Source organism: Gasterosteus aculeatus, chromosome 3 (genome assembly GCF_964276395.1).
Source record: "Gasterosteus aculeatus chromosome 3, fGasAcu3.hap1.1, whole genome shotgun sequence".
Classification (NCBI taxonomy): domain Eukaryota; kingdom Metazoa; phylum Chordata; class Actinopteri; order Perciformes; family Gasterosteidae; genus Gasterosteus; species Gasterosteus aculeatus.
Genome location: NC_135690.1, coordinates 19,169,872 through 19,193,005, shown reverse-complemented (window position 1 = coordinate 19,193,005; position 23,134 = coordinate 19,169,872). Strand labels below are relative to the sequence as shown.

Here is a 23,134-nt window from a genome sequence, read left to right as displayed (position 1 = left end):
ATGAAAAAGAAATATATATGCATATGTTACAACGTATTTTCAAACACCATATAGACAGTATACCTTTATTATTATTTAACCTTTATTTAATCAGTGCATCAGATATTAGGGTCTATCCTCTGATTCAATTGATTCAAAGGCAATTGATAAAATTGATAACAATCTGGATATTTTGATTGATGGCAAGTGGGGTCGCTCTGAAAACGCAGAAGCATAAACTAGGCTTTACCCTCAACCTTTTCTCCAGGTAGGGCACCTGTGGCTGGAAAGTGAGGAGGTCATCAATCTAAATATCCAGATTTTTATCAGTCAATTACCTTTATTTAATTTCCTTCAAAAGTTACCACCAAAGGGATATACTGTGGCCTAATAACATTTTAAAGAATCAGAGGATAGACCCTAATATCTGATGCGCTGATACCTATCCTCGTGGTAGCTGAGAAAGAGACAGCTTGCTCCGAGAGTACTGAGTTAATAAGCATTAGCCTCAAAAATTATGGTCAACTGTCACTTATCTAAACTTGCTGGGTCACCACCTTTTAAACCAGGGGTGTCAAATTCATTTTAGGTTTGGACAGATACTCCCCACTTTGATCTCAAGTAGGCCACACCATTAAAAATCACAGGGGGGGCGCGGATGGTCCGGCCGACAGGGGGGACACGGTGATTTTTTAAGGAGTGACGCCGTGGTCATAAAGGTCTAACGCAGCAGGGGTTCCCACACTTTTTCACTCACCCCCTCCCGCTAGGGCAGTTCGCTCGAATAATGATAATTACGAGCAGTGGCGGTAACAAAACGGAACAACAGTGCTGCCTACCGGAAGCGTACTTGTTGACTAGTATTACATGAGGTAACTGGGCCCCCCCTCCTTGTTTTATTGATTTTTTTAAACTGTAATCCTGGATTGGCTCAACAGCTGATACACATCCGGAGCAGCAGGTGGCGGTGATGCTCCAATAAACCCGCCGTAAACACCGTAGAAGAAGTACAAGATGACTAACTAGTCAATAAAGAAGACGTCGCACTTCTCATTAGCTTTGGCTTTGTAAGGAGCTGATACCTGGAAACAAACCTTTGGATTAAAGTTCACACGTCACTGCTGCAGTAAGTTGCCGTCACTCCTGCTTTCTAAACGTTTTAAATGTTTGAAGGTTTCACACCACCGGAAGTCCGATTTGCTAAACTTCAAGCTAAGGGACTGACGTCACATAGTTAGCATCAGAGCTAACGGGATCTTGTTAAGTATGATGGTTAATATTAGAGTGCACATCCAGAACAGACCCCACGAAAAGCACTGGAGTTTTAGACTTTACTGTTTCAGGGTTAAATAGCAAAGTCGTATCTATAATAAGCACATATATTTAGTTATCAATAGAGATGCACAGTTAATCGGTAATCAATAATCATCCACGTGTTAATGTTATCCGCCACTCAGCTGTGTTGATGTAGGAGACATGAGACACGTTTGTGCAATGTAGAAGACATGTTGATGCCTGTCTGTCTGTCCGTCCGTCCTCAGGTGTGATGTAGGAGACATGTCTCTCCAGGTGGTGCTGCAGCAGAGGATCACCTCTGCTCAGGTGTTACTGCAGAGGGCGGAGCATCTGTGTCCAGGGGTGGAGGGTCACCAGAAGCTGTGTGGAAAGCTGCGGGCAGAGTTGCGCTTCCTGCGGCGGGTGGAGTCCGGAGAGTTGCAGGTCAAAGAGTCACATCTGCACAGCACCAACCTGACTCACCTGACGGCCATCGTGGAGTCGGTGGCAAGTCTGGAAGACGTGGTCGCCCTACTACATGTCTTCACCTACCTGGACGCTGGTGGCCACAGGCAGACGCTGGTGGTGGACGTGGTGGCCAACGGGGGACACACCTGGGTGAAGGCAGTGGGAAGGAAGGCGGAGGCTCTGCACAACATCTGGCAGGGGCGGGGCCAGTACGGGGACAAGAGCATCATCAGCCAGGCTGAGGACTTCCTGCGGGCCAGCCGGCAGCAGCCTGTCCAGTACCGACACCCCCACATCGCCTTCGCCTTCTACAACGGCGTCTCATGGCCGATGGCCCAACGCCTCAAGGAAATGGACATCGCTGTCAGAGGGGACATTGTGGCCGTCAACAACGTGACACTGGAGGAGGAGGAGGAGGAGGAGGAGCAGGAGGAGCGTGCTAAAGATAACGAGGAGGAGCCCGCTGAAGATGAGGAGGAGCCAGCTGAATATGGTGACGAGGAGGACGAGGAGGAGGAGCTGACCCAAGTTGACCGGGGAACAGTGGTGGCCAGCTTGGCGTTTCCCGCCCAGGTGAAGGTGGAAGAGTGTCGTCGCGTTAACCTGGACATCACCACGCTCATCACGTACGTGTCATCGCTGAGTCACGGGCGATGTCATTTCTCCTTCCAGGAGCCCGTGCTGACGGAGCAGGCGACCCAGGAGCGCCGGCTGCAGGTTCTGCCACTGTTGGACGACTTCATGCGAGGAAAAGAGTTGTTTGCCTGCCGCGCCGCCGTCCGCGACTTCCAACTGATTCTGGACACGCTGGGGGGGCCGGGCGAGAAGGAGCGCGCTCAGACGCTGCTCGCTCGCCTCCAGCTGGTGGACGACCGGCCGTCGGAGCGCACGCTGTGCCTCACGCACACCGCCAAGGTCAACGAGCGCTCACTCGCCATCTTTGGCACCGGAGACTCGCTGAGGGCTGTTACCATGACGGCAAATAGCCGATTTGTCAGGGCAGCGGCCAATCAGGGCGTCCGATACAGCGTGTTCATCCACCAACCGAGGGCCCTGACCGAGGGCAAGGAGTGGAGGGCCACGCCCATATGAGGACTTCCTGTGCAGGGGCAGGATGGGAGTTATAAATAAATCTGATCAGCTGACCGTTAAGTTTGTGGAATGACATCAGAATAAAGCGACAAACTCACTTCCTGTTCTACTGTCATTTGTGTTTTAATCACAAGGTCGGCGGTTGGCTCTCCGACTCCACATGTTGAAGGGTTCTTACCAAACTACCAGGAAGTACCAGGATGGTCCTTCTTGTCACATTCTGTGGAGTGACGCAAAGCCCAAGCCGGGTTCCCCCGGTCACACCGCCGAGTGTTTGAGGCTCTCCGACGTTTTGAAGGGAATTTTTACAATGTGACATTAAAAACAGGGGAAACCAGTGACCTCACGGAGACATAAAAAAGGTAGGCGTCCTAATGAAATGTATATAGGGTTTGCCTAGGGCCGTTGTGGCGCAGGGGTTAGAGAAGGTGTGCTGGGAAGCACAAGGTTAGTTCAATTCCAGGCTGCCCCATGTTCCATGTCGAAGTGTCCCTGAGCAAGACACCTGACCCCTAATTGCTTCCCGGGCAAAAATGTGAAAAAAGCGTGTAATGTAAGTTGCTTTGGATAAAAGCGTCCTAAATGACCTGTAATGTATATATTTTAAAACACATTAAATAAGACCATATTCATTTATAAAATATGAATTTTGGGATCCAAGCAATTAAAAAAAAAACATAAATTAATATGACCTGAAAGGGGATTTAAGTGACTTTGAGGCTCGTTGTTGGTGCCAGACGGGGTCTGATGGTCTGACGACGTCACTAACTGCAGGGCCCCGTTCCTCGTTTCATTTTCAGGATGAGATGACGTAGATGAAGCTTTTCGTTTGCATGAAGCAAGTTTGGCAAAATCACCACAGAAACACATTGAAAAACTTGAACCTGGTCCAACGCAGGTTCATTTGTGCTGTTTGTCACTCCCCTGGGAAAAAAAGTCTCACACTGAGGCAACTGGGTGATTGGGGAGCACAGATGTCCTCCAATTTGATAAAATGTAATCTACAGCCCAAAATCACAAATTTGCCTCCGAGGCAAATTTACAGTCTGTACACATACAACATCCTCTGTCCCGAAACCTTCACATCGGCACAGGAAAAACTCCCCAAACAATGAAAAAACCCTTCCAAGAGGGAAAAAAGGGAAGAAACCTCAGTGAGAACGTCAGAGGAGGATCCGTCTCCTGATGGACAGACTACAATGATGTCATGTGCACAGAATGAACAATGTATAATACATGAGACTATATGACAGAAATGATTCAAGTAACTGTGAGTAGTAAACCAGACGCACAGCAGGACCACTGCAGGGACCGCCACCATCAGATAGAACCACCATCAGATAGGACCACCATCAGGTAGAACCACCATCAGGTAGAACCACCATCACATAGAACCACCATACACAGAAGCCTGTGGGGAGGGAGAGCACAGAGACTTTAGGAGAGGGTAATGTTGGTTTACGAGTACAGTAATATGATAAATATCAAAAATAATAATGATGATGATCTACGGAGACCTGATAGGGGAGAAAGCACAAAAAACTCCTGGAAAGAAGCTGAATTAGTCATGTGCATTAATAAAACGTGAATTATGGTAGAACGAGAGCGTGAGAGAGGAGCTCGGTGTGTCCTAAGAAGGCTCCACAAAAGAGGAGCTTGATAACTGAAGGCTCTGGCCCACAGCCTACTTTTTAAAACCATAGGAACAACAAGTAACCAGCATCTATGGAGCGCAGCTGCCTTGTAGGGCAATAAGGTGTTACAAGATACGACGGTGCCTCACCAGCAAGTGCCTTGTAGGTGAGGAGAAGTACCTTAAAATCTATTCTTGATTTAACAGGGAGCCAGTGCAGAGAAGTTAATACAGGAGTGATATGATCCCTTTTCTTTGTTACCTACGTATGTTACGTAGATGAAAATAGGCAGTCCTTGAAGTCTTCTTGCGAGTTGAAGGTCATATCCTGGTCAAAGATGTACAATACGTTCAATTACGACAAATGATTCAAATACACAATAAATAACCCCTCGTATGCATTCATGATCATCTCCTGCTCGTCTTTGAGTCTATTTGTCATTTTACTGTTGGTTTCGGTGATTGACTCTTCTGAAGTAGGGTGCACACGCGCGATTATCCCTAAAGTGTGGTTCAAACTAACGAGGCGGTTTGAGTGCGGATCAGCCTTTGAGGAACCGAGATAGCCTGACATCAATCATCTCATTCATTTCAGCTGGATAATGGGACATTTGATCGATTTTGTTGAACCACAGGGCCCTGATCTACTGGGATCCAAACACACAACCATCTCTGTGGTTCAGAGGTTGCTCCCAAAAAGAGAAACTATCCAGTGAGCAGCAGTTGTTGATGGTCAGAGGAGAACAGGCACACTGGTTCCACGTGATAGAAAGCAACAGGAAGTCAAATAAGCACTCGTTACCACCAAGGAACGCACAACACGTGGAACCTGGAAGAAGACGGGCTGCAGCAGCAGAAGACCACAACAGGGGCCCCTCCGGTCAGCGACCAACAGGAAACAGACTCACACCGGCTCACCACAGGGGACAATAGATTGGACAAACGTTCCATGGTCGGTCAGAATGTGGAGTAACCATGAAAGCCTGGATCCATCCTGCCTCGTGCCGACGCTTCAGGCTGCTGTGATGGTGGGGGGACATTTTCTTGGCTCACTTTGGGCCCCGTAGTACCCATCAAGCATGGTTTAAATGCTGCAGCCTGCCTATTGCTGCGGACCATGTCCATCCCTTTAGGACCACGGTGTACCATCTTCTGATGATGCACCACGTCACAAAGCTCTTATCATCTCATGGGGTTTATTGAACATGACGATGAGTTCCCTGTACTCCGATGGCCTCAAGGTGCCACATCTCAATCCAGCAGAGCACCTTTGGCACGTGGTGGAACGGGACATTCACATCACAGATGTGCAGCCGATAAACCTGCAGCAACTGCTGCTATCATGTCAATATGGACCAGCATCTCTGAGGAAGCTTCTAATACTCCGTTGAAAGTATAAAAACAAAGAATTAAGGGGGTCCAACCTTTTACTAGCAAGGTGGATATATTTACAATGATATTATCTTGAATTTGAAGAAAATAATCACAATTCATTTAAATGAAATCAGTATAGAAAACAAACCAACACAATAAAAAACAAACTGCATGAGATAATAAATACTGTTTACTGATACGTTTAACAGAGGTTGATTGACTGCATGCTGTATGGGGTTAAGGCACATGAAGCTATGGGTTCAGAGGTCAGGTAGGTTAAAACTAGTTTCCTTTGACACATCGATTATAAAACACCTGAGAAGGTGAGATGCAAAGGGACACATAACACTTAAGATATCAGTCCATCTGAGAGGAGCTCACTCAAAGGGAGGAGCAGAACATGGGTGACATGTGACTTGACGGGTCAGTCTTTCAGCTTTCAGGTGATCCACCTGCGAGGAGGTACGAGGTCACAGCAGAAGGAGGCCAGGTCAGCACCTTACATCAACTTTTAGCTTGTTTCTTCTTCTTAACGAGTTCCGCTAACATCTTGTAACGAATCATACACTCCTCCTGAAAAACAAGAACACCACCGAGATCAGTGAAACATCAATCATTCAATAATCGATCAGTTGATCAGGCCCAAAGCAGAGGGAGTGTAAGAATCAAATATATTCTTAATATCCAATTCATGATACTAAAAGTACACACAACTACACAAACCACTCATCTACGTCTTTAACTCATTTATCTAACCACTAAGAGCTTTAGTTACCATGGTGACTGAGCCTGAGCTTTAGTTACCATGGTGACGGACCCTGAGCTTTAGTTATCATGGTGACCGAGCCTGAGCTTTAGTTACCATGGTGACCGAGCCTGAGCTTTAGTTATCATGGTGACCGAGCCTGAGCTTCAGTTACCATGGTGACCGAGCCTGAGCTTTAGTTATCATGGTGACCGAGCCTGAGCTTTAGTTACCATGGTGACCGAGCCTGAGCTTCAGTGACCATGGTGACCGAGCCTGAGCTTCAGTTACCATGGTGACCGAGCCTGAGCTTCAGTTACCATGGTGACCGAGCCTGAGCTTCAGTGACCATGGTGACCGAGCCTGAGCTTCAGTGACCTCCCTTTCTGAAACATCATCTCAGGGTGAACAAACTGAGTTTACACTAAAGCTGCTTCTTGAAACGGACCCCTGGTGTGTGTGAGGACAGCGAGAGCAGGCTGAGCTCAGGTGTTTCCTCCTCCAGTACCTGCAGGGAGAGTGTCCACACTAATGGAGCTACAGGCCCACGGGGTCTCACAAAGAGCTAATGAGCAAGGCATCGGGGGAGATTGAGCCCAGAATATGCGGAAAGGCCACGGACGTTATTGGGTGGTCTGTGCCAACCTATCTTCAGGGTGCATGGAGGATGACACAACGCCTTTGGAGTCACACACCAGATCGTCTGTACCTTAATTACCAAAGAGTCCAAACACTCACCCTGAGGGTGAAACTACACAATTGAGGGTCATGAAGTTCTAGTAAGTAAGTCTGATGATACCCATTCAGGTTGACCGTCTACCGTCTCACTTCTCACCTTGGTCTTGTCAGGAACCACCTTGGCGATGCAATCCCAGCGATCCGATGTGCCCCTGGGGAACTGCTGCAGAGCCAGTTCCAGCAGTTTCTGCTGGTTTTGAGTCCAGACAGTGGGGTCTACTTTCTCTCTGTTTTCCTGAGGCTCCGCCTCCACCTCCTCTTCCTCCACTGCCGGGTCAAAATCTCTCTGCCGACGGCCTCGGACTTTCCTCTCCCCCCCGTCTGCTGACTTCCTGTTCCTCCTCCTGACAGCTGAAGCTTCTTCCTCCTCCTCCTCCTCTTCCTCCTCCTGCTGCTGCTGCTGCTGCTGCTGCTGCTGCTCATAGATTCCTGCTCCTCTCTGAGTCATCACACTGTCAGAAACCGGAAATGACCTCAGAGGAAGAAGAGGTCCTCTCAGGTCCGACAGCTTCACCAGACCTATGACACATAAATAAGGTTAAGTAGACACAACGGTGGAATCTTCAAAACAACTTGACTGACAGTAGAACCTGATAGAACCTAGAACCAGATACACTAGAACCTGAGACTCACAGTTGCACCTGATACTGACAGGTATCAACTACTATTGTATTGTATTGTATAGTACATGTATACTTGATACGGGCGCTACGGCCAACGGGGGGAGGGGGGGGGGGGTGCACTACACTTTTTATTTTTATTTTTTCTGCGTGAGAAATTGGATGTGTTACAATCTATTCACATTCGCCATGAACAAGCCCGAAAAAAATATCCTCACCAAAGCCGGAGTAGAGAGTAGATTCACTGCGGTCTGTGTTTTTTAATTCTACGTCCCCACCTCCCCTTTTTATATTACACAAAGCCCTCAAAGCAGCACACTCACTAAATCTGCTTCAAGAGGTGATTAGACTTTTATTATTATGGTTTCAACTGTTGAAAGGTGTACATTGTCACTGACATTGAGACTCACAGTAGAACCACTATGGAGTTTACCTGAGGTGTGGCTCACATTGTTTTTCACCTGTTTGACTTTAGTTGTCACCTGTTGAAGAAAACAGAGTCAGTCGGTTTCTTATGTTGTTTGTTGTTTGCTCGAGTTACATGGTTCATCAACTATTCACCACATTGAGAGCGAATCATCGTGGGCGGGTTCATGCCTCATCACCAGGCGCTGTGGGCAGCAACAGCCAATCAAAAGGGACTAACCAGGACAGAGAGGTTATTGAGAAAACCCTCATCTGGATTAAGGACTAAGGACTACTGGATTAAGGAGGTCCAATACTGGTTCTCCTGGGCTTTTTGTCCAGTCTGCAGGTCTTCTGTGGACTTGATAAAAGGTTTGTCCCTTGTGACTAATTACATTACAGGTCATTTAGCTGACGCTTTTATCCAAAGCGACTAACATTGCATTTTTAAGCCGTGTCTTATACATTTTGCCCAGGGAGCAATCAGGGGTCAGGTGTCTTGCTCAGGGACATGGAGCAGCCGGGGCTCGACCCACCAACCTGGCGGTTCCCAGCACACCCTCTCTACCTCTGCACCACTTGTAAATCAAGTCAAGCCAACTCTGAGCTGCTCGACTGCAATCACAGTGACTCATACTCCGCCACGATCGACTAATCATCCAGAGGCGTTTCTGCAGTGATGAGCACCTCCTCTGAACCAAAAGCATCAAATAGAAGTACAAAAATAAAGCCAACAATAGAGCAGCAGCATCTGTGCTGCTGCCGTTGCGTCAGTAATTAGGAATTATTGGCATAGTGAACATCAGCTCATCAGCTCAATCGTGAACTTGAGCCGGTCTACGGGACGCAGCTGACATCTACACTGAACGGGTGTTAAACCAGAACCAACCGGCTTACTTCGGTCACAGATCTTCCCAGTTCATGAGCAATCTTCTCCCAGCGACCCGGAGATCCTCCAGGGAATTTACCCATCAACCTGCTAAGGAGGCTGAGCTCGTCCTCCGTCCAGTCTGCAGCCTGAGGACATAAATGAAGAGACAGGACATCATGCACAATGTATGAAGATCGGTGATTAAAAGGTTTGTTCTCTTTGATGATACTTTTCTCTTCATCGTACTGATAAGAACTGGCGGGAGTTATCGGAGTAATAACTGACAGTACCTTCTTCTTTGAGCGGTCCTGCAGCCAGTCGTCCATTTGGTCCTCGATCTCCTCAATGGACGTGGACTGGTCATAACCCTGGCAGAGCAGGTTCTCTGATGACAACTCGTAAACAGGAAACGCCACCTTTGGCTTCTTGATCTTTGGCCTCTTCTCCTCTAAGCAGACAATGGACAGGAGGTTGAATCCCGTCAGAGCTGAGACATGCATGAGTTAGGGAACGTTGGTCTGATGCCAAGCCTGTAAAACATATTTACTTATTACAACTTCCTGTTCAGCTTCAGCTTCTTCTTTCTGCTGCCGTTTCATCTGCTGGTAGTCCTCATAGTACTGCTTCATCTCCTGAAACACACAGACATTTTTTGTCAGAAAACAACTTGTAAATGTACTCAGTTGGCTCCGCCTCCTACAAGGTGGATGCAATCTGTGAACCACGACAACTAAGAACAGGTGGAGATGCAGGTAATCCTTCATTCATTACTAACTGCGGGATGTAGTCTGCCATGACAGCAATATGATATACGTCTCATTTGTAAACAACATCTTCATTTTCCGACTCTCGGTCCGCTGGTGGGAGCGGGACGGAGATCAGAGGAGGGGAAGCCTAAACCAGTGGTCCCCAACCTTTTTTACCCCACGGAGCGTTTTCATGTCAGACAATATTTCGCGGACCGGTCGAGAAGGTCCGACGGGGGGGGTAGTCGTGGGCGGAACGACCGAGGGGGGGGCGGGGGGGGGATAGTAGTCACGCGCTCGGTGTTCGCTGGTCGGCGAAACTGCCGTGCACGGTAAAAGGACAAGACAAACGCCTGATGACGCGTGGGGAATATGTCAGAGGGACGAGCGCACATAATAACAATTTTCAAAATAAAAACACTTTTTCAGAAAAAAAATATATATAAGCTTTCTGTGGTGCGGCCCGGTACCAAACGGCCCACGGACCGGTACCGGTCCGCGCCCCGGTGGTTGGGGACCACTGACCTAAAGGACTCTTTTGATGGTTAGGTAAAGAGACAGACAGGTGGAGTACCTGGATGGTCTCCGGCAGGTTCTTGATGGACAGGTAAAGCCAGATGCTCAGCTTCAGAGGGAGGATGTCCTGCCAGTGTGGGCGATTGTGAACTCTAGAACAACAAACACACAAACAATAACAAACACAAACTGACCAAATAAACAGTAGACCCAATGATGACGCTGTACCTGTCGCTACGCTCCTGGCCAATACACCTGAGCTCCTCTACAGGTCTGGAGCCTAGCTTCCTCCTCTTCTCTTTCTTCTTCTTACTCAGCAGCTCGTCCTGAACGCATGAAGGATTCATGAACACATCAAGTCTCTTTTGATTGGGTATATTAGTGCCTGCTGCGTTGTTTGTCCGGCCGACTCACCAGCTGTTTTTCCAGGTAAATGGACCAAATGACAGCGTAGTGTCCCACCGTGAGGATGAGGAAGAGGAGGAAGGCCAGCTCAGCGTTACTCATCTTCCTCACTCGTCTGTAGTAGAACACTGGCTGCCGCCAATCTGGAAGCCCGTTCTCTAGGATATCGTCATACCTGCAAAACATACATACATGAGGAAGGAGGTCTAACGAACCGGTGGCAGAGGTCTAAAGTACTAGCGACAAAGGTCTGGACATGATGTAGAGACATGAGACTCACTTGCTTCGCCTCTCCTCGTCCTTCAGGACTTCATAAATGGCCACCAACTAAAAACAAGGGTAAAGAGAGGATGAGATGTTTGTTGATGAATGGAGTCATCCAAGTCTTAACGGTGATTATTGGCCGCAGTAGTTTGTACCTTAGCTGTAACACTGTATGGCAAAGTGAATTAGTTATGTTCTTACATGTGTAGTGTATGTGTGTTGTGTGTATCGTAAATCCAATAGAACATCATTAAGAAGAGACGTTTCTCACTTGTCTGAACTGAGTTTCAGCGTTTTCATCTTTGTTCTTGTCAGGGTGCAGAGAGAGAGACAGTCGTCGATACGCCTTCTTTATCTCTGCTGCTGAAGCATCCTGAGACAGAGTCAGTGGGACAAACAGACGGTTTTACTTGCTGTCAATAAATCCTACTAAAGCACTTAACCCTCCTATTACCTTTGGGGTCAATTTGACCCCATTCAATGTTTAACGTCTCTAAATAATATATTGACATAATTTTTTTTGCTTCATATTTCATGACTTTTCCTAATTTATTGGGGACAACTGGGTAAACATAAAATTAACAAGAAGATATGTTTTCAATTTCCTGTACACAACTTGTACGCATCGGTGTTCTTCGGGGTCAATTTGACCCCAAGCTGTTTTCCACTGTGTAAAACATAAAAGAAATATCAACATGTTTCACACATTGGTTCTGGTTGTTTTGGATGATATTGAGGTCACTATAACAAACAATTGTCTACAATCCAGGCCCCCACGTGACTGTGGATGAATGTCTTGTTGCATTTCGTGGCCGCTGTCCCTTCAGACAATACATACCGAGCAAACCGGCCAAATACGGTATCAAAATATGGGCAGCATGTGATCCAGCTATGCCTGGAATATGCAGGTGTACACTGGTAAATCCCCTGGGCAAGCACCTGAAAAAAATCAGGGCATGAGGGTGGTACTTGACATGGCTGAAGGACTGAATGGTCATAACATTACATGTGATAATTTTTTCACATCATATGCCCTGGGTGAAGAACTGCTGAAAAGAAAGGTTACCATGTTGGGGACAGTGAGAAAAAACAAGCCAGAGCTTCCCACTGAGCTGCTTGTGATGAAGAACACGGCGGTAACATCTTCAATGTTTGCCTTCACTGACAGAGCCACTGTCGTCTCCTATTGCCCCAAGAAAGGGAAAAATGTCCTGCTGATGAGCACCATGCACAAAGATGCTGTCCTGAGCACCAGAGAAGACAGAAAACCACAAATGGTCTTGGACTACAACAAGACAAAGGGAGGGGTAGATAACCTGGACAAGGTCAGAGCCACATACAGCTGCCGACACATGACTGCCCGTTGGCCCCTTGTAATTTTCTTCAACATCATTGATGTGAGCGCCTACACTGCCTTTGTAATATGGAGTGAGATAAACAAGGACTGGAACAGCGGAACACTGACTCGAAGGAGGATTTTCCTGGAGAAGCTGGGTTACGCGTTGGTGAAATCTCATATCGAGAGAAGACAGTGCCTTCCAAGAACATCAACTGCTGCTGCAACTGTTGTGAAGGACATCCATACAGACGCACACTGTGCAGCTCCTCCAGTGGTTCAAACTACAGGCAGGAAACGTGGTTGGTGCCAGGTCTGTCCAAACAGAAATGACTCCAAGACCAGTAACACCTGTCTGAAATGCAAGAAATACATCTGCAAGGAACATACATGCACTCTCTGCACATCATGTGTACAGTAGTGCAGACCAAAGGCTGGAAATGTACCTTCTGGTGGCCTGAAGGAAAGATAATATGCTGTTCATATTCTGTCAAACTAATTTTAGTGACTTTGTTTTTTTCACTATCTCATGCAAAACTATTTGCATACATAGCACTTAGTGTAGCATAGACCAATCTCAAATGTACTTTAATACTTGTGGAAATAAATACCTGTTATGTATTCCTTAGTGATGTTCTGATGATGATGATATTCTGTTTTACAAATCCTTCTAAATTTCTGAAATTGTGTTTGTTTTTCCTGGGGTCAAATTGACCCCGAACATAATCCATGTTACTATTCTTGATAACAGAAATTGTTTTTCATTCCAAATAATATAGATATAAAAAACATGTACTTAGACATAATATAAAGCCATTAAAACACCAAAAATATATCTCTTTCCAATTTTAGATCAATCAGTGAGATTTTAATGGTGATCTGCATATTTCGCCATAGTCGCGAATATTCTGGATGTATCAGGGGAGGGGGGGGGGGGGTGTATTTTTATTTATTTAAAGGGCTATTTAGGTAGTCAACAAACAAACAAAGTACCTGACACTCAAAATCAGAAAAGAATATTAACTCTAATCATTTTCTGAAGGTTTAAGTTGTTGGGGTCAAATTGACCCCAAGGGTAAAAGATGTTAGTAAATTTGAAGGTAATAGGAGGGTTAAGATTTGAAATCAGCAGTTAGTTAGCAAAATAAAATGTATCCCCCCCAAGCCAGCGCGTTACCTCCTGTACCCTCGACAGGTGACTTCCTTCATATTCATCAACATGAGCCACATTGACTGTATTTAAATACTGGTCAAAGTCATTCAAAATAAACAAAATTATGGTTTGTTTTTATGATAATGAGTCACCTTAAATAGTGCCACCGGAAAGCATTGTGGGTTATCATTTTATAAATTTTCATTATCATTTTTATATCGCAGGTTCAGTGTTTCCTTTGGTAAGAAGCTAATGAAAGTATTGAACCACCTCTCGTTAAAGTTTAAGTTAGAGGATTTAAACGGGTTTTTTTTATCATGGAGGAAGGGTAATATAACTCAGAGGAACCTTCCCTAAATTAATGGATAATTCGAACGCAGACCACGTCATGCAATGAAGCTACAACTACATCCGGGTTACTTCTAGCCTAAGCTAACTGTTAGCATACCTTCGGGCTAGTGTTCACTGCCCTGCTACAGCTTATAACTAGCAGAGCTGCTCTGTATGTACGTGGCAGTCGGGTGATAGAATTAGCACTAAGCTAGCGGCTACTGTCTGTAACCATGGAGACAGTTAGCCGTTAGCACAGACCTGATCGAGGGACAGGAACTGGTAGAAGTTCTGCGGGATCTCCTCCACCAGGTCCAACAGCTCCAGATCCGCGTCCCAGGCTGTCAGGGGGGGGGCTGCACAGACCAGCAAGGTCAGATAGACAAGCAGGGACTCGCAGAGACCCGGACAGACCGCCATCATACACGGACCGCTAACAGCGAGATCTCAGAAAGCGCAGATGTCGACACTCAGCTTTGAGACCACCGGAAATAATACCCATCACATCCGGGTGATACAGAACTGTCAAAACAAAAGACCTCTGCGTTGACTGCAGCGATATCAAGAGGACCAAAAATAAATCTATCAATTCATTGATTCTCACACACATGAAACTCAGAGAAAGAAACTTTGTTTTTTATTATTTATTTGTATAACTTTTACAACAACCTCATCTCTACACTTTATAAGAATGTTTATTATATGGTAAACAGTTAGAAATACATTTAAAACACAATGACAGAATTTCATCCACGTCTGCTGTTCTGTTTGAAATGCAATAATAAGAAATAATAATTATCACCTTTTTAAATACAGATTCCCTTTGTTCTCATTGTCAAAAAGAAGGAAGGTATGGAGTCACAGGTTATGAAGGTTTAGTTTTGGTCTTGAACATTGAAAAATACAATATACTTAAGATTAAAAAAAAATAAAAAATAAAAATAAGTGGACAAAAGTATTTTTGGGTTGAATATAGTTTGGATCGGGTCATTATTTTCAATAAAATATTGAAGAATGGGGTGAGGACTGCTGGACACCCAGCAGTGTGAGGATACACGTGAGGACTGGAGCAGCGGCGGCTGTGCTGAGGTCAGTTAGTGGTGACGCCCCTTTGGCTGCAGGAGCGGGGGTCTCCGGTGGGGTCGCAGTGGCACACGGTGATGGACAGTGTGGTGGTGCTGCTTAGAGGCGGCGAGCCATCTCTGACATCACCACCGGCAGGAAGTGAAGCAGCTGATCTCGCTGCAGGAAACCAGTGCGAGTCACAAGAGACGCGGTGTTGTCTGAGGACAGAAGGGTGTGAAGGAGATGGATCCGTCCATTGTTTTATTTTTTTTTGTCTTTCAGACTTCTTTGTTCGAGGTCTGTACCGGGGATGATGATGAAATGATGTGAAAGTACAGCTCATAAGGCTATTTAATCATGAACCGACATGGCGGTGTGTTTATTAACTCCCAAAACTAGGATTTGTACACAAGAGAACCTGAAACAGAAACACAGTACTACGGCACTTCAAAGGAATATTTCTCAATCCTAGTTTTCAGCAGCAATAGTGAGCACAGGATATGATTCAGTATAGTGTCAACATGTGTAAAACTATTTAATAATCACTCAATATATCAAATCAGCTGGTGCCAACCTTCTTCATGAATCAGGATAGTTTGAATGAAACAGGTGAAACATGAGGGACTTTGACTGAGCAGTGACTGACAGGTTGTATCCATGGCGATGAGGAACAAGCCTCTGAATGGTCTCTTTCACTTCTGAAAGGACTTCAGTTTAGCGGCTTCCTGTTGTAGTCCAGTGAGTCTTGTTGCTTCCTCTCAGGACGTCCATCTGAAGCCGGCTGAAGAGCTTCCCAGGGATCCTGCAGCATTGACCGACTGAAATATTTCTCCACTGAAGATTCCGCCTGAAAACAGACTCATGCATTTATTATCATCAGAGACATTATATATATATATGAAGACAAATGGACAAGGAGAGGAGACAGAATCAGAAACGGAGGATCAGAAAAGTGCAGCAAGGAAATATAAATGAAAAGGACAGTAAGTAATAAAAGTAGAAAATATGAGCCTGAGAGCGTTTTCATTTACATGGGTGCTAATATATATATATATATATATATATATATATATATATAATATATATGTGTCTCTACATGGTAATCTAGTTATTTATAGAATGAGACAACCTAATTAAAAGGTCAAATATGGAATTTACTTTGACACGACCAAAGTGTATTTGCAGAAACAGGAGGCGAATCAGGAAGAGGAAGAGGAGGGGGGCACAGACCCCACAGGGGGGGGGCAGGCAGCCCAGATGTGTTTGTGTGTCTCACAATAGCCGGTGTTGCAGTGTGATATCTTATTGCCAAGGTCGGAACCAGGGTCATAGGTCATTTTGAGACCCTTTAACGAGTTTAATCTCATAGTAATGATTCCAATGGCGATGGACATCAGTCCGGCTCAGGGCCATGACAAAGTTAACTTTTATGATTAAAAAACAGTATTTGGCTTAAAAGGTAGTGAGCTCACCTTCACGTTAACACCATTAAACCCCCGAACATTTGGATCAATTGATTTACTGGAACATTAGCTAAAAACCCACGCATGTAGGACCCAGTGCTGCAAACACATGCTCATCTTATTAAACTACTGGTTAATAAGGGAAGAAGTTACTAAGTTAATAAGTTACCTGCATGCGGTGACTGGACGTCGGACCACATGAACCCCCTCTGGGTCGCTTCGATCCTCCGAATCCCCGTGACCCGCTTCCGTCCCCGTAGCCGAAGCCTCGCTGAGACCCCGGAGACCGCAGCGGGGACTCGTAGCAGGAACCGGAGCCTCCGTAGGGAGAGCGAAGCCCGGGGAAACCCCAGCGGGGAGCCGGGGACGGAAAGCGGTCAGTCGGCCGCGGAGCTCCGGGACTCCACTGAGGTCGGTCTGGTCCTCTGTACATGGCGGCTATAAAACAACGAGACTGGAGGAGGCTCGAAGAGTTCTGCTACTGGACAAACACAACGGCTACGAAACCGGAAATACACGCAGATCCACTTCCGGCCGTGCGGATTGCAGCGCCACCAAGCGGCCACCGGGATGGTCAGAGATCTAAGACGTCAATAAGCAGCAGAACCGGCGCTACAAGTATAAACGCCACATGTTCCAACACAACACCTGAGTGATCAAATATCACGACTCACTCCAACACAACACAACACCTGAGTGATCAAATATCACAACTCACTCCAACACAACACAACGCCTGAGTGATCAAATATCACAACTCACTCCAACACAACACAACACCTGAGTGATCAAATATCACAACTCACTCCAACACAACACAACGCCTGAGTGATCAAATATCACAACTCACTCCAACACAACACCTGAGTGATCAAATATCACAACTCACTCCAACACAACACCTGAGTGATCAAATATCACAACTCACTCCAACACAACACCTGAGTGATCAAATATCACAACTCACTCCAACACATATCTGTGGAAAGAACTAAAGGTCAGAGTTCACCAAGAAGGCCCACAGGACCTTGAATGTCTGAGGACTGTGTGAAAGAATAAAATTAAACGACTATTTCCTTAAAAGAGACGACTTGAAGCTTAGTGACCAACACACACACACACACACACTTCATGACAAACTTTATTTACCACGAAGTGAACCAATTTAACAGCAGTCTCACACACAAATGTGTAGTTGGGCCCCTAATGCACTGCAAGTCTTCACGGCGTGGCGTCGTCCCTGAGGGGGCTGAAGCTGTGGATCTCTGAGACAAGCCTCTCTGCAATGGTTCTGCTGTTAGCAGCAACGATCCTTCTGGACATCAGGTCGGCTGCTCCCCCTGGACACAACGTGATGATGTCATCGAGAATGATGTGATGTGTCAATCATCAGTAGTGTGACTGAGCTTGCGTTTGAGTTCTTTACCGTCCACGTCCATCAGGACTCCACCGGCCTCCGAGACCAACAGGGAGCCTGCAGCCACGTCCCACACATGGATCCCCACCTCATAGTAGGCCTCAACACAGCCTGAGGCCACATGACACATGTTGATGGCTGCGGTCCCTGCACCCCGCACCCTGGAGACCACGTAGAGGGTTAAAGTACACAGTACTACTGCAGTAGTGCTATTCATAATGCTGGAGTATAGGTTATATTACCCTGGAAACAAAAATACACGGTTAAAGTAGACAGGCCAAGTATAATATTGGTAGTACTACTGCAATATCAGAAGTATTACCCGTGTACAGGGATGCAGAGAATACTCCTCAGGCTCAAGAAGATCTTCTCTACAGCTTCAGGGTCTCTGCTGGATCCGAACTCTGTGCTGATGATCGACTGTTTAATGTCTGACAGTGAGAAAGAAACAGTTCATCATCTCTTTCTGTTCCTGTCAGTTGTGATAAAGGCAGATATGAGTTTTGCACCAAGTAATAAACAGAAGATTTTATTTCACATTGGTCATTTAGCTGACGATTTTATGCAAAGCCACTTACAATAAGTGTATTCAATCAAAAGGGAACACAACCAGAACAACAAGAACCAAGAACCAAGTACAAAGTGCTGCAGGTAACTGCCATCGTAGGTGTGAAGTGTAATCTTATCAGATATAGTCGGCAGACGTGTGTTTTCAGTCTGCGTGCGTTGAACATTTAATCTAAACAATCGTCTTTGGACTCGACCAACCTTCCTGACCAGAAACCTGCAGTGGCTCTCCATTACAAAAGGCTCCCTTCCCCCTTCTCGCCGTGTACATCTTATCTTCCAAACAACTGTAGACCACAGCAAACTCCATCTGAAAGTCATAGAAATAGTGGTATGGAATAGCAGGTCTACAGGGCTCACTCAGGTTTCATTTTAAATGTTTATAATGTAAACAAGTATAAATGATCTCCAGGATCACAAGTGGACCAAGTTCTGTTACTAGTGAGTAGAGTTGGTTAGGACTTGGACTAGTTGTTTAACTTACCTGTCTGTTGACAGAAAACCCAATGGAAACCGCAACAAAGGGAAATCTGTTAAAGAGACAATTACATATTTAATGGCGGTAAAATATTACATTAATAGTCAACAGAAATATAAGTAATGGCCTCACAGTTGTTTTGCCTCCATCAACCTGTAGCAAATAACAACAAATGTCACCACATCATTACTAAACAGTGTTAAAGAGTCAGGATTTCTCAGGTTATGACCAAATACATGTTTTTACAGCATATAGTCTGCGGCCACTTTAGTAGGTAAACCTGTTCAATTGCTTGTTAACAAATTGCTAATCAGCCAATCACATGACAGCAACTCGCTGCCTGTAGACGTGGTGAAGACCACCTGCTGAAGGTCAAAGCGAGCATCAGAACCGGGAAGGAAGAGGACTTAAGTGACTTTACGAGTACGTCACAAACTGCTGATCTACTGGGATCCAAACACACAACCATCTCTGTGGTTCAGAGGTTGCTCCCAAAAAGAGAAACTATCCAGTGAGCAGCAGTTGTTGATGGTCAGAGGAGAACAGGCACACTGGTTCCACGTGATAGAAAGCAACAGGAAGTCAAATAAGCACTCGTTACCACCAAGGAACGCACAACACGTGGAACCTGGAAGAAGACGGGCTGCAGCAGCAGAAGACCACACCAGGGGCCCCTCCGGTCAGCGACCAACAGGAAACAGACGCACACAAGGCCAAAGCGTCTCCACCTTTCAGTGAGCCGGTGAGCGGAGTCCAAGCCTCTCGGGTGTGTTGTGCTTACTGCCAGACGAAGCGGGTCTTCTCGTAAAAAAGGTAAACTGGTCCACTGATTTGATTTTATGTTGACATGACAAACGTGGAGCCCAAAGAAAGGTTGTTAAAGCTCAGCCTCATTTAAAGCAGCTGCAGTAATACCTTTATTTCTCAGTGTGAGAAGCAGATAAAAACAAGAAATTAAAAAAAACACCTGACGGCCGAAACATTTGGCTCCTATTTTAAATATTTGTCTTTGTAGAATGTTCAACACATTTACTCCTCCTCATCATCATCATCATCATCATCCAGGGCTGTCAGATAACTACTTCTTGTGCGATATATTGGACCAAAACTAACTGCGAAATGATTGCAATTTTCAAACCATTTTTTAAACCTCAGAGGGCTTAAAGTCTGTACACATGCGATATCCTTGCATTACTGTGCTATTATATGGTCAAATAATAGCGTAATATGGCAAGTACACTCTTTCAAAGAACAAATAGAACTGAATAGTTAGACATTAGAATCGGAATGTGAAAAAAATATCCTAAATAATAAGTGTGGGGACACGGAGCGGGTCTGGTTGGTCCGCTGCGGTCGGTCAGCGGAACGCGAGGCGGCTCGGTGCCGCTGACAACCGGCCGGCCGAAGAGCTGAACGAGCGTCCGGAGGAAGCGACAGCGTCCAGCCTAAAGACTCCGTCGTGTTTCTAAACCAAACCGGCTGCTTCGCCTTATCGGCTCTCTTCTCTCATTCGGCTTGAAGCACAAAGGTTCCACTTGGACTTTATCCTGATTGTCTGTAGATGTCACGAAAAATAATACTGTGTGAGTGTGTGTGTGTGTGTGTGTGTGAGTGTGTGTGTAATCGCTGCCTAACATTCGATATATACATATGTAGAATATATTGCAGCACTAAGAATGATTTCCATATACTGTGTGATAAGTAAATATATTGCGACAGGCCTGTCATCATCATCATCGTCTTCACCACCACATCATTATGTCAATGAAGCTTTAGATGGCAACCTTGTGTTGGAAAACTAATTATTGGCATGAAATATCAATAAGATGATTAACGAACATGAATAATAATGGAGCCCCCCCCTGAGTTGAGGGATCATGATGTACAATCCTTCCCCAGATCTCACTTCCAGATCTCGGCTCTAGTGGAACAAGGTTCATGTCATGTTTGATTTATTATTATTTGTAACTCACGCATGAACAAAGTTTGTCGTTCCATCGATTGGGTCCACGATCCAGGTGGGACAATCAGTGAGGACACAAGCTTCACCTGCAGCTACAGACTCCTCCCCTATGAAGCTGACACACACACACACACACACACACACACAAAACAGAGGGTGTCACATAATGTCATCATGCGATTTCTGCTCATAGAGAAAAAAATGAATTGAATAGAATAATGATGGCTAAATGTGTGTGAGACACTGAGCTGCAGCGTGTGATCTTAATGTCACGTTTGGGTTCCACAAGGTCTAAATAATGATTCCTGTCCAGCATCGATGGCGCTCGTACAGGAAGCGACGTCATAACGGAGCTTTGTGATCCGGAGAACTCGCTCTGTGAAACATTCATCTCACTGATGTCCTTCCTTCATCAATGAGGGAGTGATGAACTAATCCAGCAGCTCAGATGAACCTGCGTCGGAGCAGGTTCAAGTTTTTCGACGTGTTGCTGTGGTGATTTTTCCACACTTGCTTTGTGAAACTGAAAAGCCTGATTCATGTAATCTTATCCTGAAAATGATCCTGCTAACTCGGTTAGCCAGGCACGAGGAGCGGGGCCCTGCTCCGTGGATCTGATTATGAACTGCCACACAGGTGGGCGGGGCTTCTCACCTGTGAGTAGGGAATTTCTCCTTCACTGATTGGATGATGAGTTGCTCCACCTTCTGGTCGGTTTGCGTCACGAGATCAACTGAACAACTCTTTGTCATCACCTTCCTGTCGTCCTGCAGAGCCTCACGCACCACCTGATCAATGCGCGGTAGAGCTGATCAGTAGGACTCAAGGAATGACTCTCACACACAGACAAACACACATATACGGCGTCTGACCTCTCCAGCTCTCCTAGCGAGGGCGACAGCATGATCCATGGCGTTCTGCCAGAGGTCGGCCATCTCAGATGTAGAGCCCTATAAGGAGAGAAACAGCAGCATCCTCAGTGGAGCTGAAGAAGAACCTGGTGGGTGTTACATAACCCATAAAACATGGCATATATCAGATGGTTGGCCTTGAATAGCCTGTTGAATGTGTAAATACAGAACATCATTATTATTATTTGATTATAGTCCAACATCCTAATGTATACAATGTTCTAAGTCAAGCAGGAAATAAGGAAACCAGTAGGTCTGAAAACCAGGCGTGTGTCACACCGTAACCGGTCCGTGCTGACAGACACGAACAGCGACGAGGAGCAGCAGGATTGTTCATTGTGTGACATGACGTCATTGTAGTGTGTCCACCAGGAGACGCATCCTGCTCGGTCTCTCACTAAGGTTTCTTCCCTTTTTTCCCCATGGAAGGGTTTTCATTTTGTGGGGAGTTTGCCGATGGGAGGTTTCGGGAAAGAGGATGTCGCATGTGTACAGACTTTGGGCTACACAAAATAAAATTAATTGAATTGAAAGTGGAAGGCGGTGATTTAAGACGGAGTTCTAACATGAAGCACAAACAGGCAGGAAACCACATCTAATAGACAACATTAAAGTCTGACCTGCCGACAGTCTGATCCGATCAGCGGCTCAGCGTACTTCCGGGTTTCTTCTTCTTCTTCATTGTCGAGCAGCAGAGTGCTGCCGCCTCCTGGTGGTGACCGACAGGTAGTCCTATAAACACAAACAAATGACCATAGTACCTGAGCAGGTAGAGAACAGAGTTCCAGCACAGCGTTCTCCACGTCCATCACAGGGGCTCAGGGTGAACCTGCTCTCAGCTGTGAAGTGGTGGACGCGCTGATTCTGGTGTTCTATAGCAGATGCCAATGGAGCTCCACGGTGCTGGGCAGCGAGCACAGGGAACACTGCAGGACGCCTTGGGACCACCCTCATGAAGTCTGATGGTTTGGGAAGACCTTCCCCCCAGTGGCCTGCTGGAGGTCAGTCCGTAGGGCTCAACCGGTTCCTTGTGCATAAAGCAGTAGATATCTGTCCTGCTGATGGGTTGAGGACCTTCTACGGCTCTGTCCAGCTCTCCGACAGGAACTGCCTGTCCCCTGAATTTCCTCCATGTTCTGGAGATTGTGCTGGTTGGACAAATTGTGTGACTTCTGTAGGTTAAGACATGGCCTCATGCCCCAGTAGTGATGGTGCCTCCACATGCAAAACCAGTCCTGTTGGGGGGTTGTCTCACTATTGCACCGGTTAACTCGGCACCAATGAGGCTGAAACCGATTAACAACCCCCTACTTCCCTGAC

At 46.0% G+C, this 23,134-nt stretch overlaps 4 protein-coding genes across 6 annotated transcripts; 1 reads left to right on the top strand and 3 right to left on the bottom strand.

Annotated features, from left to right (window-relative positions):
• Window positions 1-781: 781 nt before the first annotated feature.
• c3h7orf25 (chromosome 3 C7orf25 homolog) lies at window positions 782-2,911 on the top strand. Of its 2 annotated transcripts, XM_040171116.2 has the most exons (3): window positions 782-1,105; window positions 1,521-2,295; window positions 2,395-2,911. In XM_040171116.2, the coding sequence occupies exons 2-3, from the start codon at window positions 1,537-1,539 to the stop codon at window positions 2,812-2,814; spliced, it is 1,179 nt and encodes a 392-aa protein (XP_040027050.2). In that variant the 5' UTR covers window positions 782-1,105; window positions 1,521-1,536; the 3' UTR covers window positions 2,815-2,911. The 2 variants fall into 2 exon arrangements, with proteins under 2 accessions (XP_040027050.2, XP_040027048.2); XM_040171114.2 differs by having other exon boundaries at window positions 802-1,105; window positions 1,521-2,911.
• Window positions 2,912-5,993: 3,082 nt separating this feature from the next.
• dnajc1 (DnaJ (Hsp40) homolog, subfamily C, member 1) lies at window positions 5,994-14,891 on the bottom strand. The gene is made up of 12 exons (XM_040172389.2): window positions 14,212-14,891; window positions 11,403-11,504; window positions 11,148-11,194; window positions 10,877-11,042; window positions 10,691-10,788; window positions 10,521-10,614; window positions 9,748-9,832; window positions 9,491-9,648; window positions 9,227-9,346; window positions 8,358-8,406; window positions 7,402-7,823; window positions 5,994-6,394 (listed from the first exon to the last, which is right to left on the bottom strand). Exons 1-12 carry the CDS (start codon window positions 14,371-14,373, stop codon window positions 6,326-6,328), a joined length of 1,572 nt encoding a protein of 523 aa, XP_040028323.2. The 5' UTR covers window positions 14,374-14,891; the 3' UTR covers window positions 5,994-6,325.
• A 474-nt stretch (window positions 14,892-15,365) lies between these two features.
• mplkip (M-phase specific PLK1 interacting protein) lies at window positions 15,366-17,045 on the bottom strand. Its single transcript, XM_040172393.2, has 2 exons — window positions 16,648-17,045; window positions 15,366-15,862 (listed from the first exon to the last, which is right to left on the bottom strand). Exons 1-2 carry the CDS (start codon window positions 16,909-16,911, stop codon window positions 15,725-15,727), a joined length of 402 nt encoding a protein of 133 aa, XP_040028327.1. The 5' UTR covers window positions 16,912-17,045; the 3' UTR covers window positions 15,366-15,724.
• A 556-nt stretch (window positions 17,046-17,601) lies between these two features.
• impa1 (inositol monophosphatase 1) lies at window positions 17,602-22,577 on the bottom strand. Of its 2 annotated transcripts, none has more exons than XM_040172391.2 (9): window positions 22,435-22,577; window positions 21,776-21,853; window positions 21,558-21,691; window positions 20,914-21,018; window positions 18,947-18,992; window positions 18,664-18,772; window positions 18,218-18,326; window positions 17,905-18,056; window positions 17,602-17,818 (listed from the first exon to the last, which is right to left on the bottom strand). In XM_040172391.2, exons 2-9 carry the CDS (start codon window positions 21,836-21,838, stop codon window positions 17,700-17,702), a joined length of 837 nt encoding a protein of 278 aa, XP_040028325.1. In that variant the 5' UTR covers window positions 21,839-21,853; window positions 22,435-22,577; the 3' UTR covers window positions 17,602-17,699. The 2 variants fall into 2 exon arrangements, with proteins under 2 accessions (XP_040028325.1, XP_040028326.1); XM_040172392.2 differs by having other exon boundaries at window positions 21,776-21,900; window positions 22,435-22,524.
• Window positions 22,578-23,134: the final 557 nt, after the last annotated feature.

What these genes read in the sequence shown, in the direction of transcription:
- c3h7orf25 (XM_040171114.2), top strand. Translation starts at nt 1,537, where the DNA reads ATGTCTCTCCAGGTGGTGCTGCAGCAGAGGATCACCTCTGCTCAGGTG.
- dnajc1 (XM_040172389.2), bottom strand. Translation starts at nt 14,373, where the DNA reads ATGATGGCGGTCTGTCCGGGTCTCTGCGAGTCCCTGCTTGTCTATCTG. An exon ending in GACGAGGAGAGGCGAAGCAA is followed by an intron (nt 11,043 to 11,147) that starts GTGAGTCTCATG and finishes TATGTTTTGCAG; the next exon opens with GTATGACGATATCCTAGAGA. An exon ending in TGGGAAGATCTGTGACCGAA is followed by an intron (nt 8,407 to 9,226) that starts GTAAGCCGGTTG and finishes TTTCTTCAACAG; the next exon opens with GTGACAACTAAAGTCAAACA.
- mplkip (XM_040172393.2), bottom strand. Translation starts at nt 16,911, where the DNA reads ATGTACAGAGGACCAGACCGACCTCAGTGGAGTCCCGGAGCTCCGCGG. An exon ending in CGTCCAGTCACCGCATGCAG is followed by an intron (nt 15,863 to 16,647) that starts GTAACTTATTAA and finishes GTCTGTTTTCAG; the next exon opens with GCGGAATCTTCAGTGGAGAA.
- impa1 (XM_040172391.2), bottom strand. Translation starts at nt 21,838, where the DNA reads ATGGCCGACCTCTGGCAGAACGCCATGGATCATGCTGTCGCCCTCGCT. An exon ending in TCGCTAGGAGAGCTGGAGAG is followed by an intron (nt 21,692 to 21,775) that starts GTCAGACGCCGT and finishes CGCATTGATCAG; the next exon opens with GTGGTGCGTGAGGCTCTGCA. An exon ending in GAGAAATTCCCTACTCACAG is followed by an intron (nt 21,019 to 21,557) that starts GTGAGAAGCCCC and finishes TGTGTGTGTCAG; the next exon opens with CTTCATAGGGGAGGAGTCTG.